This window comes from Merops nubicus, unplaced genomic scaffold (assembly GCF_000691845.1).
Source record: "Merops nubicus isolate BGI_N331 unplaced genomic scaffold, ASM69184v1 scaffold17009, whole genome shotgun sequence".
Taxonomy (NCBI): domain Eukaryota; kingdom Metazoa; phylum Chordata; class Aves; order Coraciiformes; family Meropidae; genus Merops; species Merops nubicus.
Window position 1 is genome coordinate 30282 of NW_008630355.1, and position 24146 is coordinate 54427.

The following is a 24146-nucleotide window of genomic DNA, read 5'->3' on the forward strand; positions in this document are numbered from 1 at the left end:
CTGATTGCTTGCTCTCTAGGGGTCAAAGTGTAATGAAGGGAATAATGGGAAAATATTGCTGCTTTCTTAATGACTAGGATGTAGTTTCTGAAATGAACCCAAAATATTTTTAGACTAATTATGCTGTATATATAGCATTAGGAAAATGTAAGAATGCTGTCCATAGAATTTCTGTTCTTTTACTGTTTTATGATGCCTGTTGCTTTTGGCAAAGCATGCTATGCTTTAGCTGTCTGTAATTTAAGATGAAATGAAAGAAACTTGAAGAGAAGAAATGTGGAATTGTTTGTTCTTTTTTCTCCTCTTTTGAAATTGAGTTAATAAAGAGAACAAATTTACTTTGATATTTGCAGATGCTCTAGCTGCCTGCAATTACTTGCCTCAGTCGAGGGAGAAAATCATTGCTGCACTTTTCAAGGCACTTAATTCAACAAACAATGAACTGCAGGAGGCAGGAGAAGCATGCATGAGAAAGGTTAGTATATTAAAACAAGGTTGCTTTTGAGGCCATTTCTCTCCCCTTTATTCATGGTTACAAAGCTCCTTTGGAAAGTTCTTTATGGGAGGTAATGGCTGCTCTGTTAAGTTTTCATTAGTGACACCAATATAATTAAGTTTCTGTCAGATAGATATGTGTTTCTTGAGCTTTGAACTTGGCCATAAAGATTTAGTCTCGTTGAAATTAAGCATTATAAGCTCCTGGACAAGGACCATGGTAAGTCTTTCTTCTGTCCAGTCTTTTGGTCTTTCTGTTTGTCTGGTCTTTGTAAACGTAGCTTCATTTAAAAATGAACAGTGTCAGTCCTTCCCAGCAGATTTGCAGATGTGCATTCCTGGCTTAATTGTGAAAGTTTTTTCATGTTTCTTCTCTGTTCCTAAGACAGACCTCATAGTTGGTTTTGGAAAAGTAAGCAACAGTGCACGGACTCTGCATCACAGTGACCTTAAGGAACAGGACTGTGGCTGGACTGTTAACAGTCAGAGTTAGCGTCTTTACATGTGCTACACAACACTGTGTTCTGTGGAAGCCAGGTTATAGTGGAAGAAATATGGAATGACAGGGAAAAGGATATTCTCTCATTATTATTTGTTGCCCCGTAGATATGCCTAATTCTAATTCAGCAAGATTTTAATAACCATTCTAAATATAGGAAATGATGATAAAAATACTTAGTCTCTTTGTCATGATATGTAGATTGGCTGGCATGTTACCAGGGACTATAACTGGTAATACTAGTGGTTTACATTTGTTTAGGCCATTGTCTGATTAGAGGTCAGGTATTGTCTTTACATCACTCTGGTTCTGAGAGGGAATGTGCCTATTATTTACTGTTTGCTCACAATACAACTGGATTGAGAGGTAAGAGAGAGCAAATAAGGATTGTTCTGACCTATGCCTTTGGTATAAGATCTTTTTGATTGATTTTCCTTGTGATAAATCCCTGACCAAAGGGTGTTTGTTTATGATAAATATTCTGTCTTGCAGTCAGGTTCTCTTGACCTTTTATGTTACTCTGGACGTATGTAGATTGTAACACAGAAGTTTGCTGTGTTGCCTTTGGCTGGATTCACAGGCAGCTTTTAATAAGGCAGTGCCTAGGTACTTTGTTGTATCGCTGTATGTTTAACTTGCAGTAGTGGCAGTTTTTCAATCCCTCTGTAATTAAGATCTGCTTGATTATTTTATGGAATATCCTGTTATGCGTCAGAAATAATTAAGTGCTTCCCAAATCCATCTTGTCACTATAGATTTTTCCAGAAATAGATATTGTTAAAACTGTTGCATTCTGAAAGTACAAAATCAAAGATGAAAAATCCAAGTCAGGAGAATTTATTTTAAGAAAGGTGCATGCACAAAAGTCACTCCCTTCTCACTCTGTATCTTAATCCTGTGCTCTCTTGCAGTTCTTGGAAGGAGCTACCATAGAAGTTGATCAAATTCACACACACATGAGACCATTGCTTATGATGTTGGGAGACTATCGAAGTCTGACACTCAATGTTGTGAATCGTCTGACATCTGTCACTAGACTTTTTCCAAACTCTTTTAATGATAAATTCTGTGATCAGATGATGGTAAGCCCATTCAAGTTTTCTTTAGCTCTTCCAGAATAAATTTTCTTTTAGCTAATATTTGTATTGTTGAAAAGTCAAGGAACGTTTCAGTCGTGACTCAATATATGTATTGGAAGTAAATTATTTTAGTTTCACAATTAATAGGAGAAAAAACCCAGCACCTTTAAATATTTTGAATTAATTTCTAAAGAGCTGCAAAAATAGGAATTTAATAAGAGATGTTCTTTTCTAGTGAAGACAATACCTCAGGTCTGCTTGGACAAATTTATTTTTAAGCAAGGTGCCAGCAGCATAATACACTAAAGAACTCCTTGAAAATATATTTGACTTCCTAGTGGGCAAAGTCCCTTTTGGTGTTTTCTTCATTCATAAGTGGTGGAAGATATTGCCCTTCTTATTTGCATTTTTTAAACTGTGTATATGAATTCTTTATCTTTTTGCCATGGTATTTAAATGTATACATATCAAGTGAATCCTTAAACAAATATAAAGTTGTTAGACTTCAGATTCTTGTGCCTTTTAATGTATGTACTCGTATAACCCCTGCTTGTTTGAATATGGAGAGGACTTCCAGCAACAGTAAACTCATCAGACTGAGGGAATGAAAATGAACACTATTTTTTTCCTGTTTCCTTCAAACAATCATTTCTGCCTCTACTTCTTTTCTTGTCACGTATGCTGTCAGTTCCTAAAATGGAACAGTGCAATTAGAAGAATATTACTAATTATTCTCTCTTTATAGCAACACCTGCGTAAATGGATGGAAGTTGTAGTTATTACACACAAAGGTGGACAGCGGAGTGATGGAAATGTAAGTTAATGAATGCTTTTATGTGGGCAGATAAGAAATAAATACTATTAATGTTTTGGAATTACAGGACTCATTCAGTAGTAAATGTTGCCAGAACTGATTACACATTTATGTTTTGTTACAAGCTAATGAACTCACATGTATATTGAATATTGGTTACAAATCTTAGTAAGAGAAGCCTCTTATCTGCTGACAGCGGTGACATTAAAGCCTATTCTACACAGGTTGGTGTGGGAGCAGCTCATTGCTTGGTTTTCTTTTTTCTTCAGGATTTTCTGCTTTAGAAATCTATTCTTCATTGGAATGACTGATGAGCTCAGCAGCATAATCCCTCTTTTTTTACTAATATGTTTGATGTTCATAACAAAGTCTTTTGAAAATTATACATAATAATATAATCCCAGTTCATTTAAAATATGGTTTATGAAAAAAATGTTCAATATTTACTGATTGAGGTCCCATTAAAATCTCTCCCATCCAAACTAATGGCCTCAGTTGTGGACTATGGGAAGCTGACCAGTTTTCTTATAAATGGAAGATTGCACAGCATAATGAAAACATCATGTGCTCTTTGCAGTACAGCACTGAAAGAATTTTCTAATTCAGTGTTCTTTCATGTAGAAAATGCCCCATAATTGTGTTAAGATTTTATTAATAACTTATATTAAGTGTTGCAATTTCTTATTGCAAGTAGGAAGAAAAATGGAGCAATTTTATTAATTTCTTTGGTTTTCATATTAAGATGAAAATAGATTAAGTTTTTATTTTGCTCAAAACAAAGAAATGGCTTAATGGCTTTATGTGACTCTTTCCTGTCATTACACAGAGAGCTTTTAAAACTGAATTTAGTCCTGGCTTTATATTGGAACTAGATGTTCTCTAATGGAGTAGAATTTGTTTCTTATGTTTAAACTATAAAATGTGCATTTTTCAGATAAACACATTTTATTCAGGTCTGAGTAGTTCTAAGGCCTTCATATTCTTCTTTTGGGATTCAATTTTCCTCAAATGTGATGATTACAGATACCTTGCAGTTCTTTTTATAACAACAGTCTTTTAAACTGCAGTGTGGCACCACTAGAATGGTTTTTAGTTGTTCCTATTTAATTTTGAGTTCTGCTTTTAATGTCTTCTGTTGATGTTTTCTATGTAGTTGTGTGTTTGGTCTCCTAAACTTGTAACTTTTTTTTAGTGTTGGTTTAAAAGGTAGGTACATTGAGGGGCAGGTGCACACCAGACCCTTGAGAAGGAACCTACTGCCACATCTTAAGGGAGGAGAGTCATCTGTGGAAATGTTTCCAAATAGAATTGTGTGACTGCAAATCTGAATGAAATCCTGCTTTTTCTTGGTTGCTGTTGCTGTAGTTTCCTTAAAAAATAAAAATGCTGGGAAACTGAAGAAAGGCACAGACAGTGTGGTCTTTATACAGTTGCTGTGGCAGTCTGTGTTCATACATCCACATGCAGAGTGCACTGTTGCTGTCATTGTATCTCCTAAAGGTGGAGAAACTTGGATGGTGAAACTGGTGGTCAGAGTTACTTTAGCTGGCCTTTCACTTACTCCAATTTCTTCTTGACCATAGTGAGATTCCAAAATCAGAGATACTCAGTTAGAAGCAATAGTAGGGAATGTTATTGGGGTAGGCTGCATCATTCAGAGTGAGAGTTTTACAAGATGGTAAACATGCAGCAGAGAATGGATCAGGAGAATGGTCAGGAAAGCCCTGTGTTTGCTAGCTGGAATGGTTCAGAGCACTCTTACTGTAACTTTTTTGAATTAAGGAGTTTTTGTCTTTTTCCAGCAGCACTTTCTACAGGTGTGGTTTGATGATGGTGCTGGTGTTGGCGTGCAGTCCCCCAGCACAGTGCAGATATTGGTTAGGCAGCAAGGCTTCTTAAGGAAAGTCCAGAAGTCTATGGAATAAATTTTCATATGTTAGAGGCAAATTCCCTCATAAACAGCAGCACCATGGAGGCAGTTCTGTGTTACAGCCTATTAGAAGGACTTTATAGCTTGATGTAGTTCAAGTATTGAAAATGGTTTCATAATTGATGCTGGACAAATTTGGCTTTGCAGATGCTAAAATACTGTTTCCCCTAACTCAGTCATCTCTGATGTCTTTCTGTTCAGTACAAATATTTGAGAAGCTATGTCTGAACAATGTACAAGTAGGAAGAAGGGTGCTTTTCATCCCAGCTCTTAGGAGAAAATTCAGAGCATGGAAGACATTCAGTGTCTATTCTTTCAGTCTGAGATGAGAAAATAACCCTCCTGAAGTCAGTGTCTGTCTGCAGCCTGGAGAAGAACATACAGTGTTCATTTGTTTGATATTTTTGTGGGCTTTTTCTTTTCATGCTGTGACTTCTGTTTTGGTTCAGCCTGCAGCGGAAGGGGTAGAGGTGAGACACTCAGTGGAGGCACCAGGAAGTTCTTTGTCATTGTGTTTTCTTTTTTTTTTTTTTTTTTTTTTTTTTTTTTTTTTTTTTTTTTTTTTTTGTTTGGTTGTTTTTTTATTTTTTTTCCCTTTTAAAATGCGGTTTGCTAGTTTTATTGTTGTGTTTGGGGCAGAGTGCATTGTGCCTTTGAGTGCAGTGCTGTGAATTGTCTGCTGTTCGTTTGTGGCAGAGTTGTTTTGATAACATTGCTGTTAAGGATATTAAGCATGTTTTTAACAGGAAGAGCAGGATTTTTAGTTTCTGTGAAGTCATAAGTACTTTCAAAAGATTTTAAACGTGTTCTCAGTCTGCATTTTGATTTATGTGAGCAGTCTTGGGGGGGTCTGTGTAGGTAGATCATGTTAAAGGAGTGGGCCATAATACTTTGTGTTTGCATTTCCTCAACTGAATTTAATGTACTTGATAATATTCTTTTGTATACTGCTTACTAGAAATTGGTTTTGGAGGGATGATGAGGGGGGATGTTTTGGTTTTTTCCTTCTTCCTTACTGAAGGAAATCTACACTCTAGTTAACTGAAATGTAGCCTCTGTTTAAATTACACAACAAAAGAAAGACACAGAATTATTTTGGACCTCAGAAGCATTTAATATCTAGTGGGAGGTGATTTTTCTTGCAATCAACCAGCTGTTTGCAAGATCCACTGCACAGTGTGTGAGAAAGCTGTCTGTCTTCATGTCTCTTCTGGGGTTACAGGGTGTATATGAGGAATAGTTCAGAAAGGAAGGTCTGGTGTTTTGGTGCATGAGCCACTTGGTGTAGTGCAGTGAGCACTCTAACTCCCCCATCACCATTAACATTACAGTGTTTAGCTCTTACCTGTAAAACACCACTGTACTAACAAAGAAAATGAAATTAAACCGTTATATTAAAAGAGGGGAAGGGCAGACTGTATACATTGTGCTAAGCAGATGCTGTATATGTGTTAACCCTTCACATTTGGTTGCTGGCTATGATAATAGAAAGAGGGAACAAAAAGGTAGGATATATGATACTGTTTCTGTATATTTAGCTGGTAATATTAATTTGTGTTTCCTTTTACCTGTAGGAAATGAAGATTTGTTCAGCAATTATAAACTTATTCCATCTGATCCCAGCTGCCCCTCAAACCTTGGTTAAACCTCTTCTGGAAGTTGTTATGAAAACAGAACGAGCAATGTTAATTGAGGTAAAAGTGGAAGTTAACGTTGCTGATATTTTTGCTTCATAGTGTTTTTAAACATTAATTTATAATATTTTAAACATAGTATGGAAACATTTGTTGTAATAAATAAATATACTATTCAAGCCTTTCAGGAGGTGTTAACATTTGCTTTAGACTCTAAAAAGCGAAGTTTTGAAATTGTCAATAAATTCTCTTCATAGAAGGTCTGAACATTTTGTATCTGCATAAATGCCAAGTCAAATGTATTTTTCTGAGTGGTAGTAAATTAGTAGCAAATAGTTTGTGCTCTGCGACTTTAATTTAAGCTTTATAAATCTTTCAGGCTGGCAGTCCATTCAGGGAACCACTGATAAAATTTTTGACACGCCATCCATCCCAGACTGTGGAGCTTTTCATGATGGAAGCCACTTTAAATGATCCACAGTGGAGCAGAATGTTTATGGTAAGCTGTGTGGGGAGGTGAGCAGGAAAAAGCCCTTATCTTCACAAATCTGATGAACATCTTTTCTATCTTTTTTCCCTGTATGACCTTGTGGTCCTTACTCATGGACTGATTCAGAATGTAGGTTGCCTATTCCCCATTCTGTATTTGTCCCGAGATGTTGATTTTTTACTTTTATATATGTGAAATATAACCTCAGCAACTTCAGTGATGAAAATAAAAGCTCCAGGATGATATAACCTGTTGGTATTTTTGCTTTTAAAGGTGGTTATTAAAATTATTTCTTCCCCTTCTTCAGAGTTTCTTAAAACATAAAGATGCCAAACCCCTGAGAGATGTACTGGCAGCTAATCCCAACCGATTCATCACTCTGCTGCTGCCTGTTGGTACCCAAGCAGCTGTCAGACCTGGTTCTCCAAGCACCACCACAATGCGCCTCGATCTACAGTTTCAGGCTATCAAGGTATTCATTTCTTCTTGCTAGTCTCTGCACTAGATAGTTAAAACCTCTTGAGCTCCAGATCTGTTGTGCGTATATATTACAGTTTGTAGAAAACCACCTGTAAAAATGTGAAGTGTTTTTGGTTAGAGTCACTCAAGGAAGTGAAAAGAAACTTGGGCTGTTCTCTTCTAATCAAGCTACAAGAGGAAAACATGGCCACAGAAACTAAAAAAAAAAAAAAAAAATCCTTTAAAATTTAGAAATTTAGAAAAATAAGAAAATTTAAAAATTGATCTAAATTTGGTTTTATTTTACTTTTTTTTTTTTGAATGCTTTAGAATTCTTTAATTGGCCTTAAAGAAGTGCTTCTGTATCACTTTCTCTACTGACAGATCTGTTGCATGTTGACTGTGCATTTGTCTTGTTTTGACTTTGACAGATCATAAGTATTATTGTTAAGAATGATGAATGCTGGTTAGCAAATCAGCATTCCTTGGTGAATCAGCTGAAGCGTGTATGGGTGAGTGAAGCTTTTCAGGAGAGACATCGTAAGGAGAATATGGCTGCAACAAATTGGAAAGAACCAAAGCTGTTAGCATATTGCTTACTGAATTACTGCAAGTACGTAAAAACATTTATTTTCTATAGCTTGCCTAAGTTATTTGTTTTATTTTTTTAAGTTTTGAAAATACTGTAAAGGTATACAGGGTGCTAAAAATGATTTGCAGTTACTGAAGAGAAAGTTTAATATATCTCATAATACTGTCATTAGCTCTAAAACCATGCCTCTAGTACTGTCTGCTCTTGCCTCTCTGCTGATGTAAAACTAAAATTAGTTTATTCATTGAGCATTAGCATAGTAGTTTGGCTGGGTATTTTTTCACAGAAACTTTTTGGTTTATGTTTTTACAGAAGAAATTATGGTGACATAGAGTTGCTTTTCCAGTTGCTTCGAGCTTTTACGGGTCGATTTCTTTGCAATATGACTTTCTTAAAGGAATACATGGAAGAAGAGATCCCCAAAAACTACAGTATTCCCCAAAAACGGGCTTTGTTCTTCCGGTTTGTAGACTTCAATGACCCAAACTTTGGAGATGAGCTCAAAGCCAAGGTAACTAAAGCAATTAAATCAAAGAAGCCTGGTATTTAGGTTTAATTTTCTTCTTGGGAACTAGGGCAACAAAACCCACTTACTTAAATGTCAACGAGTTTGATAATTGGCAGAGCCATTTGGGTGAAAATATCATACCTGAGGAAAAGCGATAATAAACAGAGACAGCAATTCATCTTGCTTTCAGTGCTGACTACTTTAGCTTACACTTTCTAAGAATCTTTGCCCTTGGAAGGAGGAAAGGGGGAAGAAAAATCTGTGTGTATCTGTTTCTTAAAGTTTTATTTATAGCTTCCCTTTGTAACACACTGTAACAGTGTCTAATGTGCAGGTTTGTATATGAAATTTCATGAATGTTGATTGCTGTTAGAAGAATCCTGTAGCTGAGCTTAACTGCTTTTTTGTTTGTTCTGTAGGTGCTGCAACATATCCTGAATCCTGCCTTCTTGTACAGTTTTGAAAAGGGAGAAGGTGAACAGCTGTTGGGACCCCCAAATCCAGAAGGAGATAATCCAGAAAGCATTACTAGTGTTTTTATAACAAAGGTAAGATCCTTGTTTGCTTTAAAGTGTTTGAAAATTCAAACAAAGTAGTTCCTCTCATTTGGCTTTTCAGTCTTGATTTGAGTTAGTTGTACGGTTTCTAAATGCTGCGGTCAGTTATAACAGATCACATCAGAACTTTGAACTGTTGTGAGATCCATCAGTCATCAGTAGGATTGGACTACAATTTTCAGTTTATGGTTTCTTTAGGACTTCAATGTCTGTTTTCAGAAATGGTCATTATATAGCTGTAGTCCTAGTCTTTTTCATAAGCAGAGCCTTCCATGACTAAACATCGGTACCTTTTGTAATTCACTTTGATTTCATTGAACCAGTTAGCAATTATAAAATAGATGTTATTGAAGACAAGGGGTGATTTTGATGGTATTTTATGGTGGTTTTTTTGGGGTGTGGGGTGGGTTTTTTTGGTTTTTTTTTTTGGTTTTTTCCTTCTTAATAGGTTAGCACTTCAGAAGTTCCTAGATGTGCTCAGTATTAAAAGTTCTCACCTCAGGAGGCTGGTCTCCTTAAAAACTGCAAAAAATAAAATAAAGCAAAAAATAAACATAACAAAAGGCTAGGACTTTGTTTCTGAAGAGAATAACATTGGGTTTGTTTTTTTTTTTTCCCCCCCTCGCCTTCTTTGACCATCCCTGGGACTAGGTACTTGATCCGGAAAAGCAGGCTGATATGCTGGATTCCCTCAGGATCTATCTCTTGCAGTTTGCTACCCTTCTGGTTGAGCATGCTCCACATCACATTCATGACAATAACAAGAACCGGAACAGCAAACTCCGGCGCTTGATGACCTTTGCTTGGCCCTGCCTCCTCTCCAAGGCGTGTGTGGACCCAGCCTGCAAATACAGTGGACACTTGCTTTTGGCACACATCATAGCGAAATTTGCCATACATAAGAAGATAGTTCTGCAGGTATTGACTGTGGGCTTGTGTTCATGCATTTAAGGGAGGTTGCTAAGTTCTGGAGTGTGCTTTCTTTTAGAAGGAGTAGATGGTGCACATTATTTTTGTGTACAAGCAACATATAAATTTATATGCAACAAATACAGGAGCAGCAGACCAGATATTAAAAATCTGAGGATAGGAGAGTACAGAAAGAAGTTGGAAGATAAGTGAAAACAGAGGGGGTGAATGGGACAATGAAAAGTCCTTTTGTTTAAATGAACAAAATTGGTTATGTTTTCTCTTCTAAAAGAGACAGCCATTTCAATTGAAATAAAATGTGGGGACCAAAGGAAAACTTCAAATTTGGGCAGTGGAGAGGGAGGAAGAAAGAGAGCAAATGTAAGGGAGACAGAAGTATATACTTTGTCCTTTTGATTATGAAATATCATCACATAGTTATCAAATTGTGGGCCTTTAGGAAAAAATCCTGTTGTTTAGAAACCATATGTTGTAGTTTCTCTTTCTTTATGAATGGTTAATTTTTGTAATACGTGTAATGTTAATGTTGATCAGAAACTTTGCTGTTCAGGTTTTTCACAGTCTTCTAAAAGCTCATGCCATGGAGGCCCGAGCTATTGTCAGGCAAGCAATGGCAATTCTGACTCCAGCTGTGCCTGCTCGGATGGAGGATGGACATCAGATGCTGACTCACTGGACACGAAAAATCATTGTGGAAGAGGGTCATACAGTTCCCCAACTTGTACATATTTTGCACTTAATAGTACAACATTTCAAGGTACTTGTACTCCTTATTCTGGTAGTTGCTATATCTCAGATATCAAGGAGGTAAACTGCGGTTTGAAGTGAAAATAACGTAGTCTGCTTTATATAATTTAGCTACAAAAGGCCTTAGCTCTCTGCAAAGATATTTATTTAAAATTGAAAACTACTATTAAATAGCAAGCCATTTGTTAAGCTTTATCATGATTAAAGTTAGAATTCAAAATGTGAAGTCAGTCTTCAAGATTAATTAATTGCACCTGCCTTAGCAATGATTTTTAACAGAACAGTGAAGATTCTTTAAGAGATGTTAAAAGAAAGTGCAGAACCATATTCCTTTCTATCCTCATCCTCCAGTAATCTTTGTTCGTTCAACTTCATATATTCTGTAGGGTTAACTAGGTAACTTTTATCTCCAGCTACTGGATGTTGGGAAACAGTAAATAAATGGAGGAATGCTTCAGAATGTCAATGTAGGAGTGTTAATGAAAATGTATATTAAATATAATCCAAAACAACAGCTAGATAATGCATTTAAGTCCCTTTTCGGGAATCAATGCCTCAGTGCTTTTTGAAAAAATGTCCCAGTGTGTTCAAATGTGACTTGTAGCTCTCCAGAAGGATTGGCAAAAAATCAGAATGATTGATCCTTGGGAAAAATCATGTGTCTTCAAAAGAACATCTTAGTTTGGTACGTGAAGTCAGTAGTTGCTACTGAAAATTGTAGCCAAAATTTTATTTTCAAAGTATCAGTTACTTTTTCTGGATTGAAAAATTTGAACATGGTACAGATTTAGCAAACTCAGGGGTTAAGGACTATTTTACCATTTTGCTTTATTTTGATTCTTTAGGTTTTGTGTTTGAATTTTATTGGTTAATAGCTAACATAACTGTGCAACTCTTTTCAGGTTTATTATCCAGTCAGACATCATTTGGTTCAGCATATGGTTAGTGCCATGCAGAGACTAGGCTTCACTCCCAGTGTTACAATAGAGCAAAGAAAATTAGCAGTGGATCTTGCTGAAGTAGTTATTAAATGGGAATTGCAAAGAATTAAAGACCAGCAGGTAGGAAGTCTAAATAAACTGGTAAAGATTGAATTGTTACACAGTTAAATGCTTTTTTAACGTGCACATTGCTGCTATTTCAGCCAGATTCAGATATGGATTCAAGTGCAAGTGGAGAAGGAGCAAGTTCTGCCTCATCTGCTGTCAAAAGAGGACTGTCTGTGGATTCTGGCCAAGAAGTAAAACGATTCAGGACAGCGACAGGAGCAATAAGTGCTGTAAGAAAAGATCAGGCTTTGTTCAGAGACTCTGAAATTATTACTTGCAGTGACTAAGCAATTTAGTGTAATTGTTTTTTCCACATAACTTGGAACCCCCTCAGTTGAAGCGTATGGTTTAGGAAATGTTTTAATTCTGTGCTGCTTGCTGTTGTGCCTCTCCAGCACTGCTTACGGTTGTGTTCTGTACCCTGCAGGTGTTCGGACGCAGCCAGTCCCTGCCCGGAGCTGATGCGCTGCTTTCCAAGCCCATCGACAAGCAGCACACAGATACAGTCGTGAATTTCTTGATTAGAATTGCTTGCCAGGTAGAGTGTTTATTCAAGGTAGCACTAGTAGCTGAAACCCTAAACCCTCTTGTCATAACAGTCCTTTTATGCTTGGATTACTGTAGTATGTGTACATATTCTTTCACTGAAAGATTAGAAACTTTAGTGTGAAATTATACAAGAAGTAAAATATTTTCATTTTAAGGAAGAAAGATGTTGAATTTGATGACCAGCTTCTGCACATTTTTCATTTCACAAATGATGAGTATTGTTGATGAGAGGTGTGCTTTAGTACCTTCTTGTTGGCATTGTATATCTATAGCTTGATGCAGGCAGCGTGCACCTTAAAATTAAAAGTTTAAATGTGGGCAGTTGCAATCCAGACTTTGAAATTGAAAGAGTCTCCATTTTACTGGGATGTTGATCACTTCTAGCATTTTGTTTGTTCTTTACTTTATATTTTCAAGGAAGTAATATATCAGGAGTGACATGCTTGAAATAAATGTGACTAGTAGAATTTGGCTGGAGCCAGGCAAAGACTTCAAAAAGTTCCCACAAGCATTTTTTTCTTAATTCGTTTATACATTTGCCTAGATTTAATGGCAAGAATATTTTACCCCAAAACTGAAGAATATGGAGTTTAATAGGGAAAGACTATGTCAATGACATAACTAAGGGTAATGTTTTTAATGGTATATTCAAGGCCAAATACATGGAATTAGTTATTTGTGTGCAGCATGTAGGACTAAAGCTATGTATGTTTATGGATACCTTACAAACAGGAAAGATTAACCATCTTGAGCATATTCAGAGTTGTAGTATTAAAGTAAAAAACTTAAAAAAAAAAAAAAAAATACCTTTGATGGGTGCTAAGGTAGCAGTTTAGACACCAGTTCTGATATTAACCATTAGTTGTCAGCTTTTATTGTATTTAAATACTCTGACTATACTGATAAGACTACTTAAGTTCATCCATTTCAGAAGTAAGAAATTATATGCTTGCTTGGGATGCATAAACAAATTAATGAGTTGGTTCCAAAAGGGTGTCATTTTGTTAACTGATTAATTGCTAGGTAAATGACAACTCAAACACTGCTGGATCTCCTGGGGAATTGCTGTCACGCCGCTGTGTCAACCTCCTGAAAACAGCTTTACGACCAGACATGTGGCCCAAATCAGAACTGAAGTTGCAGTGGTTTGATAAGCTGCTAATGACTGTGGTAGGTAGCATTCTAGTCCTGTGGGTCTTTAGGCTTCACTAGCACATACATTGGATGGAGTACTAGTGATATCTGGATACTGATTTTCTTCAGTCTTCATCTTTTCTTTGAAGGGAAACACATAAATTGTTAGTATGTGAATTGCATCAGTGGTTATAATTTGTACAGCTGCAGTACTTAAAAATATGAAAACAGGCTTAGAAGCAAGTGAAATAACTTCCTGTATTAGTTAATTTTTAAAGAGACTGTAGTTTGTTTGTATGGCCTGCAGGTTGGTGGGGTTTTGGGTTTGACTTTTTTTTTGTTTCTTTGATTTTTTTTTTTTTGTTGTTAGTAAGAAGTTTTATAAATTGAGATTGACTTTATTGGTTCCTAGCTCTCTGACTGCATTATGGTAATGTGAAGTTCACTGAAAGGCGAGCTTCCTGTGCTTGATGATACAGCAGATTTTATTATCCGTATGCTATTTGTGTGCTTTTTGCCATAAAATAACTTTTTCTATGCCTATTATATTTGTATCATAATATTTAAGCCAATCGTACTGTGATAAATTTTTACAAGCTCTCTTGATATCACTTTTTTGTTTCTTTGAAAAAAGGAGTAATAAATCCTACTTTTGGAAACTCTAAAACGCCTAAGATTACCTGAAAATTCACTGTGGCCCATTTTTTACAAATGCTGAACTACACGTGCCATACTCTCATAATCTTCTTGTCTCTGTAGAGAGAGCCCTTGAAAGGGCAAGTATCTACTTTCATCCTTTTCTCCTGCAGGGAGAGTTTTTGGTGTGGCTCCATTTGTTTTGGGTTTACAAGCATTGATGGCACTGCAGGGAGCTCATATTTGTTGCTTTACTTATCTTTTCTCAAGTAGTGTGCAATCTGAGTGAAAACTGCCAGAAGGAACATACCTGTAAATGTTCAAGTAACATTTTTATGGTTAAAAGATCTTGTAGTGTCTTGTGTTTTAAAGTTTTATATCCAGACTTATGCAGAAGATTGATATGAAACATGGCTAGTGTAAAAGCTTCAATGTTATTACAGATTTTGAACAGATTTGATCTGGAGTTACTAACAGTGTAGTACTTGTGAATTCCCTCACTCACTGCCCTTTTTTATATGTGTTCTCTGTAGGAACAACCCAATCAGGCCAACTTTGCAAACATTTGCACGGGCTTAGAGGTCTTAAGTTTCCTGTTGACTGTGCTGCAGCCTCCTGCTGTCCTTAGCAGCTTCAAACCCCTGCAACGAGGCGTCGCCGCTTGTATGACCTGTGGCAACACCAAGGTTTTGAGAGCAGTGCACAGTTTGCTTTCTCGCTTGATGGGCATTTTCCCTACAGAACCAAGTATGTGGTATTTTCTTCCTCCTTTTATCCTTTATTACTGCATAAATTAAATGATTTAGGGTGGCATGAAGCCACTATTTGGAATGTGCAAATATTCAGTTTTATGATTGCTGCATTTAATGGTCCATTTTAGCCTGCACTTTCAACCTCTGCTTAAAAAAGAAAGGCTGAAATAAGTAATTATGTGGAATACATCATTATTCATTGACATAAAAACTTAATAATCTGTGGTTGTCATAACTTTGGTTCAAGACATGCAAACTATGAATTTAGTGTATTTTTGCAGTTACAGTTTTTCAGCTTTGGAAGTGCAATTTTGTAGTTGCTAAGCTTTGCTGTTTTGCTGAAACAAGGAAGGAAGATAGGGTGTGAAACCAAAGACAATAAGTAACAGGTTGTATCTTAATATAAACTAATTGAAATAATATTATCTTAAAAAAATTGGTAATCTAAGACTTCTCAACAAAAGGAGTTATTTGGAAGTATTAGTATACTGTTTCAGAAGTGTTTATTGTATAATAAAGAGGCCTATATAAATGAGGGATTTGCTTGTGTTACCTTGGTTTATTAGCAAGGCAAGAAAAGCTCCTGGTGATGATATGGATAACTCTTGTATTCACCATATGAATGTGAACTTGCCTATACATTCCTTGCCTGTTCGGTGGCTACTGCTACCAAAAGTAAACACAACTCTAAACTCTGCAGGTACCTCAAGTGTTGCTTCAAAGTATGAAGAGCTGGAATGCCTTTATGCTGCAGTTGGAAAGGTTATTTATGAAGGACTTACTAACTATGAAAAAGCCACTAATGCCAACCCTTCTCAGCTCTTTGGTAAGTTTCCCACGTTTCTAGTAGACATACTTAGAGTGCCTCTTTAATGAGTATGATCTTTGTCATGAGCTTTTATTTTCCATAAGGGAATTGATATTGGGCAGAGGAAGCTGTTGGAAGCATTTTGAGCTAACTGGAGAGACAAGCTTGAGGTGTCTGGCATCTGTGAAGAAAGGGACTGGGGTGTTCGTGGTATTCTGTGTTCTCCCAGTAACTGACTTGGAAGCAGTCATTGTAAGTGGGGAGCTGCAGCTGTGCTAGATGGAAGCCTTCTGTGTTCATAGTGCATAGGACAAAGATGCAGCATTCAGATTATCAAAATATAAAGCAAGAGTTACTGGAAACTTGCTACACAGAATAACCCAAAATCCTGGGAGTAGTACTCTGAGATACAATTGAGTATTTCAAGGAATCTCTGTAAATATTCCTACATGTTACTGCTTTATAATTTCTTTTTGAATTGTTTTTAAAGCATTATTTATCAACTTATTTAAATAGTGTAGGAAGATTTAGGTAGCTATAGATCTTGAATTCTCAGTAAGAAATTACAAAAACACTTTTTCTTAAGAACGCAAACCCCCATTTTTAGCATATACTACTCTGGAGAGCTGAAATGTTCTTATTTTCTTGTTCTTTGTACATATTTAACTGATAGAGAACTCAGCTACCCAATACAATGACTAAGATATATTGGAATAATACATTTCAGCCCAGAACTGGTTGTGTTGGTAATACAGACCTGGAATTGCACAATTTTGGGAAGCTTGTTGATTTAAATGGTCAATGTCCTTCACTATTCTACTCTGTGATCTGTGTAGGGAGTTGTAATTTTGCTTGGGGAATTGCCTATTTGTCAGATGTCAGGATGTGCTTTACAACAAACTAACCAAGAAAGATGTTTCTTACACTTCATTCAGAGCTGACTTAAAAGCATTACTACAATCTAATGGTCAGGAGGTTCATTTCTTATCCATTCTGTGTTTCAGAGGCTGAACTTTGTGTGTCAGATTTTGTACACATCTGAGCACAAAAAGAAATCAAAACTTTGGAAAGCAGCCATTCAATGAACAAAGTTCTACAAATGTTGCAGGCTCTTGTTGAATTATGAAGTTGCAGTAAGGAAAGAGATAGCTGTAGGTTTTTTTAGAGGGTATAGTTTGATAGCATGTGGGTACTTTTTTTTAAAAAAAAAGTATTTTAAAGGATAGATGTAGCTAAAACTGATTGGGTTGCATGTATATAGATAAGTTTTTATTAGGATAGGCATTGTTAACAACTGTGTGTAATTTGAAGTGACTATGATACTGTGGGCATAATGCATTTAAAACTGCCAAAATCAGTGGTTTCAATAGTTAACTTTCAATCTGCAGTAACTGATAATGAAACCTTTTAAAATTTTTAGTTTAGGAAAACAAGATTTAAGAGTTTAAAAAAAGAAGTAGACAAATTTATTTTTATTTTTAATTACTAATTCCAGGCCTATTAATGTAAAAATTTTGTAACTTTTTGTTGCTAAAATCAACATGCAATGTTAGGAGTAGTTTAATTTTGCATGACTAATTTATTTTTTAAAATTATTATTATATTTTTAAGGTCTTGGGGAAGTATCTGCTCTCAGTTTTTCCTTTGCTCCCCTTTGCCTTCCCTCACACACTTGTATGCAGAATTTTCGAGTATTCTGATTAATGCAAAAACAAGTTTTTAGTCTTAGACTAAGAACTGAAGTTGAGATTGAAATTTTTCTTCAAATCTATCCAGATTTCTAATGTTTGTAACTTGTGTAGTTACAAAATACAGAACAAAATATAGCTAGAACATTTTCCTGTGTTCTTTCACGGAACAGGAAAGTTCACATTGAAAACCTGTATCTTACTCAGGTCATGCTCATAGAAGCTTTCCTTCCTAAAGTGCTGTCTTTATTTGTAGGTACTTTAATGATTCTGAAGTCTGCGTGCAGTAACAACCCCAGCTATATTGACAGGCTGATTTCAGTCTTTATGCGATCTCTGCAGAAGATGGTCAGGGAACACTTGAACCCACAGGCTACAGCAGGAACAGCAGAAGCAAATACAGGTATTATATTAAAGAATCTCAAGGATGTTTAATGATTAGAAGTGTTGTAAAGTATTAACATCTCTTCATCCTAAAAGGGATTCAGATACTTTTGTGGAGTTTTGTGTGTATTGATACGTATTGAAAAATACTTCAGCATTAGTGAGAACTATTACTGAAGCACTGAAGGCTAAAAATGCACTTTGAGTTCCTGTTACCTGCTAAATGGATGAATTCCAGCATTAACCCAAACATCTCGGTGAATTGTTAGTGAAAATTGTTGAGCTGCAGCATATATAGAAAAAGGGAAATTCTTCAGAGTTGATAAGTGTTGGGGGAAAGGGGCTGAATTATTTTGATTATTCTGTTCTCTCACTATTTTTACTCCTTCCTATTTGATAATATTGGAACAACTATTTGTGAAATTAATTTGTTGAAAACGATGCTTCTGTTTTTATCTTAAAAGGCATCTTTTTCAGTATGTACACTTCTGTCATCAAATGAATTATTAGGTCATGAGTCATTAAAAAAAAAAGATGTTTTTGTAAAAAAAAAATTCAGTGCTAGTAAAGAGCACTGTAATTTATTAATGAATAAGCTACTGAAGAAAATACTTTGAAAAGATTGCTGGTCTTAGATCTCCAGCCCATATTTTAATTAGGTAAATGAGAACCTTGCAAATTTTATTAAAGCTGAGAAACAACTGGAAAATTACTTAACTTGACAGATAAGCAAGCCAGGAAATTAACAGAACAGAATGGGCATGCTGCATCATATGGTATTTCTTTCACAAGCTTAATTGCAGTTTTTCAGTGCTGGGCTTCTGTAATACCTTCTACCAAAGATTTACTGAAATGAAATCACACAGACATGCCTTCAGGATTTTGAAAGGATTTTCTTGGAAGGAGGCTGTCTCAGTTGTTTAGGAATGGAAAGTAGTAATTCTGAAAACATTGATCTAGGGATATATTTCCAGGTAATAGATATTAAAGTTACAGTAGCTTATCTTGAATTTTTTTTTTTTTTTAGTAAGCTTTCTACAAGTGTGTACACAATTCTAATCCTTTTTTTTGGCATCCATAGCAGGGACAAGTGAACTGGTAATGCTAAGCCTAGATCTTGTGAAAACTCGCCTGGCTGTGATGAGTATGGAAATGAGGAAGAATTTTATACAAGCTATTCTAACATCTCTCATTGAAAAATCTACTGATGCCAAAATTCTTCGTGCAGTGGTAAAAATAGTGGAAGAGTGGGTGAAAAACAATTCCCCGATGGCAGCTAACCAGGTAGATTGAGAAGATACATTTATTTAGTATTTGAGAGCAGTAATAATTTTAAGTCACTGTTAGAATTTATCATTTTTTGACAGTGAGGTTTGTAGGGTCTGGTATATATATTTAGATGCCCTTGGTGAGGTTTGGAATGTTTTGTATCTGCTGTCAAAGTAACGAGTTAAAGATGCTTAGCATTTTATAGGCTTATATTGGGTATTGGATCTCGAATGCTCTTTTGCTGAGAACTTTTTTTACAGTGGAAGTTAGAATATGCTTCACATAAACTTGGATGGAGAGATTCTTCTGGAGGAGGATGACTAATGCTGGTTTAAATCATGTCATTCCTGTAACATCATGTGGACTCCTCAATTTGCTATATTTTCTGTTAGTTGAGTATTTGACAATCTATTGTATAAAAGGACCTACACTTTTAAAAATACATGTTAGATTTTTTTAGTTGCTGAAAAACTTAAACCAGTTGTAAGTCGTGATTTTAAAATTCTCTAGCATATATTAGAAGGATAAATGCTTGAGTTTTTTTTTTTTTTTTTTTTTTTAACAACTATGACTTTCTACCAAGCTATTTTTCCATACTTCAGAGGTGGAAGAGTGATATAAAGGATGGCTGAGCTCTACTTAGAATATGCCAGTTCTCTGCACGTTTTAAGATGAATTGACAAAATTAATCATGTCTTCTTTTAACACAGACACCTACTCTCCGGGAGAAGTCCATTTTACTAGTGAAAATGATGACTTACATTGAAAAGCGTTTTCCAGAAGACCTTGAATTAAATGCTCAGTTCTTAGACCTTGTTAACTACGTCTATAGGTAATTACAGCAATTAATCGTTTATTACAGCTTATTGATTCATAATTTGTACCATATATGACCTTTATAACATGGCATCAATCTCTTTAGGTCTGAATTAAGTGTTTTTTTCTAAAAAAAATTATTTCCTAAAATACAAAATCAGTTCGTTTCGCTGGAATCACAATACATATTTGCAGAAGACAATTTGAAAATAGATGTTCTTTAGAAAGGGTCTCCCTTTTGGTCCCACTGAAATATCTCCACCACTCCAAATTCTTTCTTTCCTGAGATACCAGCGCATCCTCATAGCTGATTGTATTGCAAACACTGTGGTGACAGCTGAAATCTGACTGTCTTTGCACATCTGTAGGTTATAAAGGTGGGTTTTTTTTTTTTGTTTTTTTTTTTTAAATTATTATGAATTATACTTTCAGAAGACTTACTTTGCTAGCTAAACTGGCAGGTTTTGCAACATGGTGAGATAATTAAAATAGTTACCTTATCAACAAATCCCAGGTATTTCATGGTGTGCTGCTGATTCACATTATTTTGACTTAGTGCTTGCTGCTGTTCTGTTTGCTGGTTAATTGTGCAAAGCCCTGGTGCGGGCAGAAGTTAATATCAATTAATATAATTTGGCATTTCAGATGGAGTACAGATGTGGCTGAAATTGTTTTACAATTGCAATAAAACTTTATCCTGAGGGAGTTCTTACGGGAATTCTGGGGCAGCTTTCTAACAAGCAGGAGTTTTGTTTGTTTTTTTTTTTTCCTGCTTCTTGCAAAACGCCACGTCTGGGTGCAGCCCACACCATGGAATATCACCTCCTGTTTTTTGTGTATTTTATATACAAAACTTGGGAGGCTTCTCTTTCTAATGTCTGATATTTCATCTTCATTTTAGGGATGAGAACCTTTCTGGTAGTGAACTTACTGCAAAGCTAGAGCCAGCATTTCTTTCGGGTTTGCGTTGTGCCCAGCCACTCATACGAGCCAAATTTTTTGAGGTCTTTGACAATTCCATGAAACGTCGTGTTTATGAGCGCCTGCTTTATGTGACCTGTTCCCAAAACTGGGAAGCAATGGGAAATCACTTTTGGATAAAACAGTGCATCGAGGTAGGGAAAATTTTCATATCAGAAATACAGCTATACTTCAAGAAATAGATTTTATTCCATTTTTCGTGGCTGTGTGTAGAAGCATTATGCAATGTGTGTCTTGTAGTATGTATTGTCTGTATCAAAGCTAAAAATACTAAGTCTGCAGCCCCAGATACTTCCTGTGGTGCTTATAAATAAATACAGTGTCTAAACTATGAAATGCTGATGCTTGGGAAGTGGCCTTAATTACCAGCCTTTACAGTCTGTTTTCTCTATGAAAGCTTAATGACCAGCTTAATACTTCTTAAGAACACCCATCTCTTACAAATGATGGTGATTATAATAAATATAAGAATTGTTATAGTAGATGATTTAAACAAAACTGTTAAGGTTAGAGTGTCTGCTCTGATGGTGTGATGATATAAGTACTGTTAGGTGGGATTGCATTGAAATTAAATTGCATTTTTGATTGACTTATTTAAAACAAGATGGGACCAAACCTTTTTCTTGTTTTGTTTTGGTTTTTTTTTTTTCCCCTTAACAATTTGCATATTAGACCATGAGTTTAAAGAGACTGTGAGGATAATTTTATACTCTTAAAAGTATCAGAACTCCTTCCAGAGAGAGGAAAAAATTGCACTGGGGTTTTGTTGTGTGGTGTGTTGTTGTGTTTTTTTTTTGTTGTTTTTTTTTTTTTAACCACATCCTTTCTGGGATGACTTTAATTGTAATGGTGAGAGTCTGTATACATTAGCTGATTGAAGGCACTAAATACATGTTAGAATATAGAATTTAGGCATAGGAGATTCTTATTTCCTACCTTCATCATTTTCAGGAGAGGCTTGACAAATCTTGAAAGTATAGTTGTGAACATCAAAATGGTGACAAAGTGTGATCAGCTAAATGTATTAGTGTATTTATTGAATAAAGGTGATAAACAGGGCTTAAATCTATTACTGCAACTTTCATCTTGTTGACAAATATCAAACCATTGTAGTATTTTTTCTTTGAAATATTACGGCAATATATGTATTTAAAAACTCCCCTTGCTTTTGGCTTAGCTCCTGTTGGCAGTGTGTGAGAGAAACACTACAATTGGGACAAGCTGCCAGGGTGCCATGCTGCCCTCTATCACCAATGTTATCAACCTTGCTGACAGTCATGATAGAGCAGCATTTGCTATGGTCACCCACGTCAAGCAAGAGCCTCGTGAAAGGGAAAACAGTGAATCCAAAGAAGAGGTAATTTACAGAAAATACTTTAGAAAAAGCAATCTTTTTGATGGAATATAGATCTTCCTAGTTTCTCACCAAATGGGTTTGGAGAATGTGTCTTGAAGACGCTGTGCACAGATTGTTCAGTGTATCTTGTGTTTAACACATTGTATTTTAGCCGTGCATGGGTTTCTCAGAACTTGCATTGTTTCATTATTTTTCTTTATTATAGCACTCTAGAAATTATATATCTGAACATGAAGAACTAGCAGAAATAGTGAGGCCTGAAATAAGTTGATCGGAAGGGTATTTTGTATTTGTATGGGGAAAAAAAAGCAAAAGTACTTAGAAAATATCTGCATGCTTTGAGTTGTTTACTTCTGTATAGGATGTTGAAATAGATATTGAATTGGCTCCGGGAGATCAGACCAGTACACCTAAAACTAAGGAGCTCTCTGAGAAGGACATTGGCAATCAGCTGCACATGTTGACCAACCGGCATGACAAGTTTCTTGACTCTCTTCGAGAAGTGAAGGTTGGTACAGGTCATTGCTTTCCTGACAAATCACTTTAATACTCAAATCTTCAAACTGACCTGGAACACTTCCCTTTTTTTTTTTTTTTAAACTCGCACATCTGATTTTTTTTTTTTATGTAAATGTGCTTCATAACATGATGTAATTTTGTATTTGCATAGGGTAAAAAATTCTTAAGCCTTCACTTAATTACTAGTTGTTACTGTATCCCTTTCCTAGGAAGTTAAATTTCATCCTCCTTCACCCATAAGTATGTTTTAACTGCTCAGTTTAGAAAATAGTAGTGGTAAAGACAGGGCATAGGATCAAAAACTTATCCTTTCAGCATCTTATATTTAAATAATTTTTAAGAAAATAATTTTAAGTGGAAGCTATGTTGAAAAAATTTTCACAGTAGTAACAGCTCTATCCAATTAACTTGATCATGCCTATTACCAAAGTCACCAACTTCTTTCCATTTTCTTTTTTTTTTTTTTTTTAAAATGGTAACAGAAATGAATTCAAAGTCTTGACCAAGTAGGATTAATTTCTTGTTACAGTAGTCTGTATTGCTAAAGGAAAAATTCTTGGTATGTTGGTTGAAAAAAGCGTTTGCATTACTGTTAAAGCAACTGTATGACTGCACTGTTTTTGCATAGTGTTAACTGTATTTTTCCCATTTGTGTACATCTCCTTGTTTCTAGACTGGAGCATTGCTGAGTGCCTTTGTTCAGTTATGTCATATTTCGACACCGTTAGCAGAGAAGACTTGGATACAGCTTTTTTCAAGACTTTGGAAAATCTTGTCTGACAGGCAACAACATGTGAGAATCTTTCTCTCTTCACTTACAAATTCCTCTTTGGAAATAACTAGTGTTTCAGGAGAATGTATTCGTGTGATAAAGTCACCTGCTTTGAGAAGTTTGCCATTCTTTCTGACCAGTGACTGCTGTATAACTGTCAATACATCTTTTGAAAAAAATAGGGCCCTTCAGTTTACGAAGAGAAATACATTTACCAAATGGCTGTTCCCTGTAATAACAAGATTTTAGATCTATGTTCTGTAATTGAAAAATCTGAACGAACAGATAATTATTCTTGCTTTTTTCCTCTAGGCTCTGGCAGGTGAAATAAGCCCTTTCTTGTGCAGTGGTAGCCATCAAGTACAGCGAGATTGCCAGCCGAGTGCACTGAATTGCTTTGTGGAAGCAATGTCACAGTGTGTTCCTCCCATTCCCATCAGACCTTGTGTCCTGAAATACCTGGGTAAAACTCACAATCTCTGGTTTCGTTCTACACTGATGCTGGAACATCAAGCCTTTGAAAAAGGACTGAGTCTACAAATTAAGCCTAAACAGACAACAGAATTTTATGAGCAGGAAAGCATAACTCCTCCTCAACAGGTAGATTTATATTAATTTAAATACCTTAATGAAATGTGAAGAGAAAAACACAGTGAGAGTGTAGTACAATAGTATCATAGAATCATTTAGGTTAGAAA

The 24146-nt window shown here is 35.7% G+C and overlaps 1 protein-coding gene across 1 annotated transcript in view; it reads left to right on the forward strand.

Moving 5' to 3' along the window:
• The window catches only part of TRRAP (transformation/transcription domain-associated protein), a gene marked incomplete at its 3' end in the record, with an annotated part of 53757 nt that extends 29709 nt beyond the window's left edge, over positions 1-24048 (forward strand). Inside the window, exons 28-53 of the mRNA XM_008947272.1 lie at positions 354-475; positions 1906-2076; positions 2819-2887; positions 5267-5287; positions 6392-6511; positions 6831-6950; positions 7249-7413; positions 7832-8013; positions 8305-8503; positions 8920-9048; positions 9709-9975; positions 10538-10744; positions 11637-11795; positions 11879-12013; positions 12211-12321; positions 13356-13502; positions 14636-14849; positions 15555-15680; positions 17607-17753; positions 18816-19018; positions 19714-19835; positions 20721-20934; positions 21978-22157; positions 22519-22665; positions 23350-23469; positions 23761-24048. Of these exons, the coding sequence (XP_008945520.1) occupies positions 354-475; positions 1906-2076; positions 2819-2887; positions 5267-5287; positions 6392-6511; positions 6831-6950; positions 7249-7413; positions 7832-8013; positions 8305-8503; positions 8920-9048; positions 9709-9975; positions 10538-10744; positions 11637-11795; positions 11879-12013; positions 12211-12321; positions 13356-13502; positions 14636-14849; positions 15555-15680; positions 17607-17753; positions 18816-19018; positions 19714-19835; positions 20721-20934; positions 21978-22157; positions 22519-22665; positions 23350-23469; positions 23761-24048 (4085 nt within the window). The remainder of the gene's footprint in view (positions 1-353; positions 476-1905; positions 2077-2818; positions 2888-5266; positions 5288-6391; positions 6512-6830; positions 6951-7248; positions 7414-7831; positions 8014-8304; positions 8504-8919; positions 9049-9708; positions 9976-10537; positions 10745-11636; positions 11796-11878; positions 12014-12210; positions 12322-13355; positions 13503-14635; positions 14850-15554; positions 15681-17606; positions 17754-18815; positions 19019-19713; positions 19836-20720; positions 20935-21977; positions 22158-22518; positions 22666-23349; positions 23470-23760) is intronic.
• Between the last annotated feature and the right edge of the window lie 98 nt (positions 24049-24146).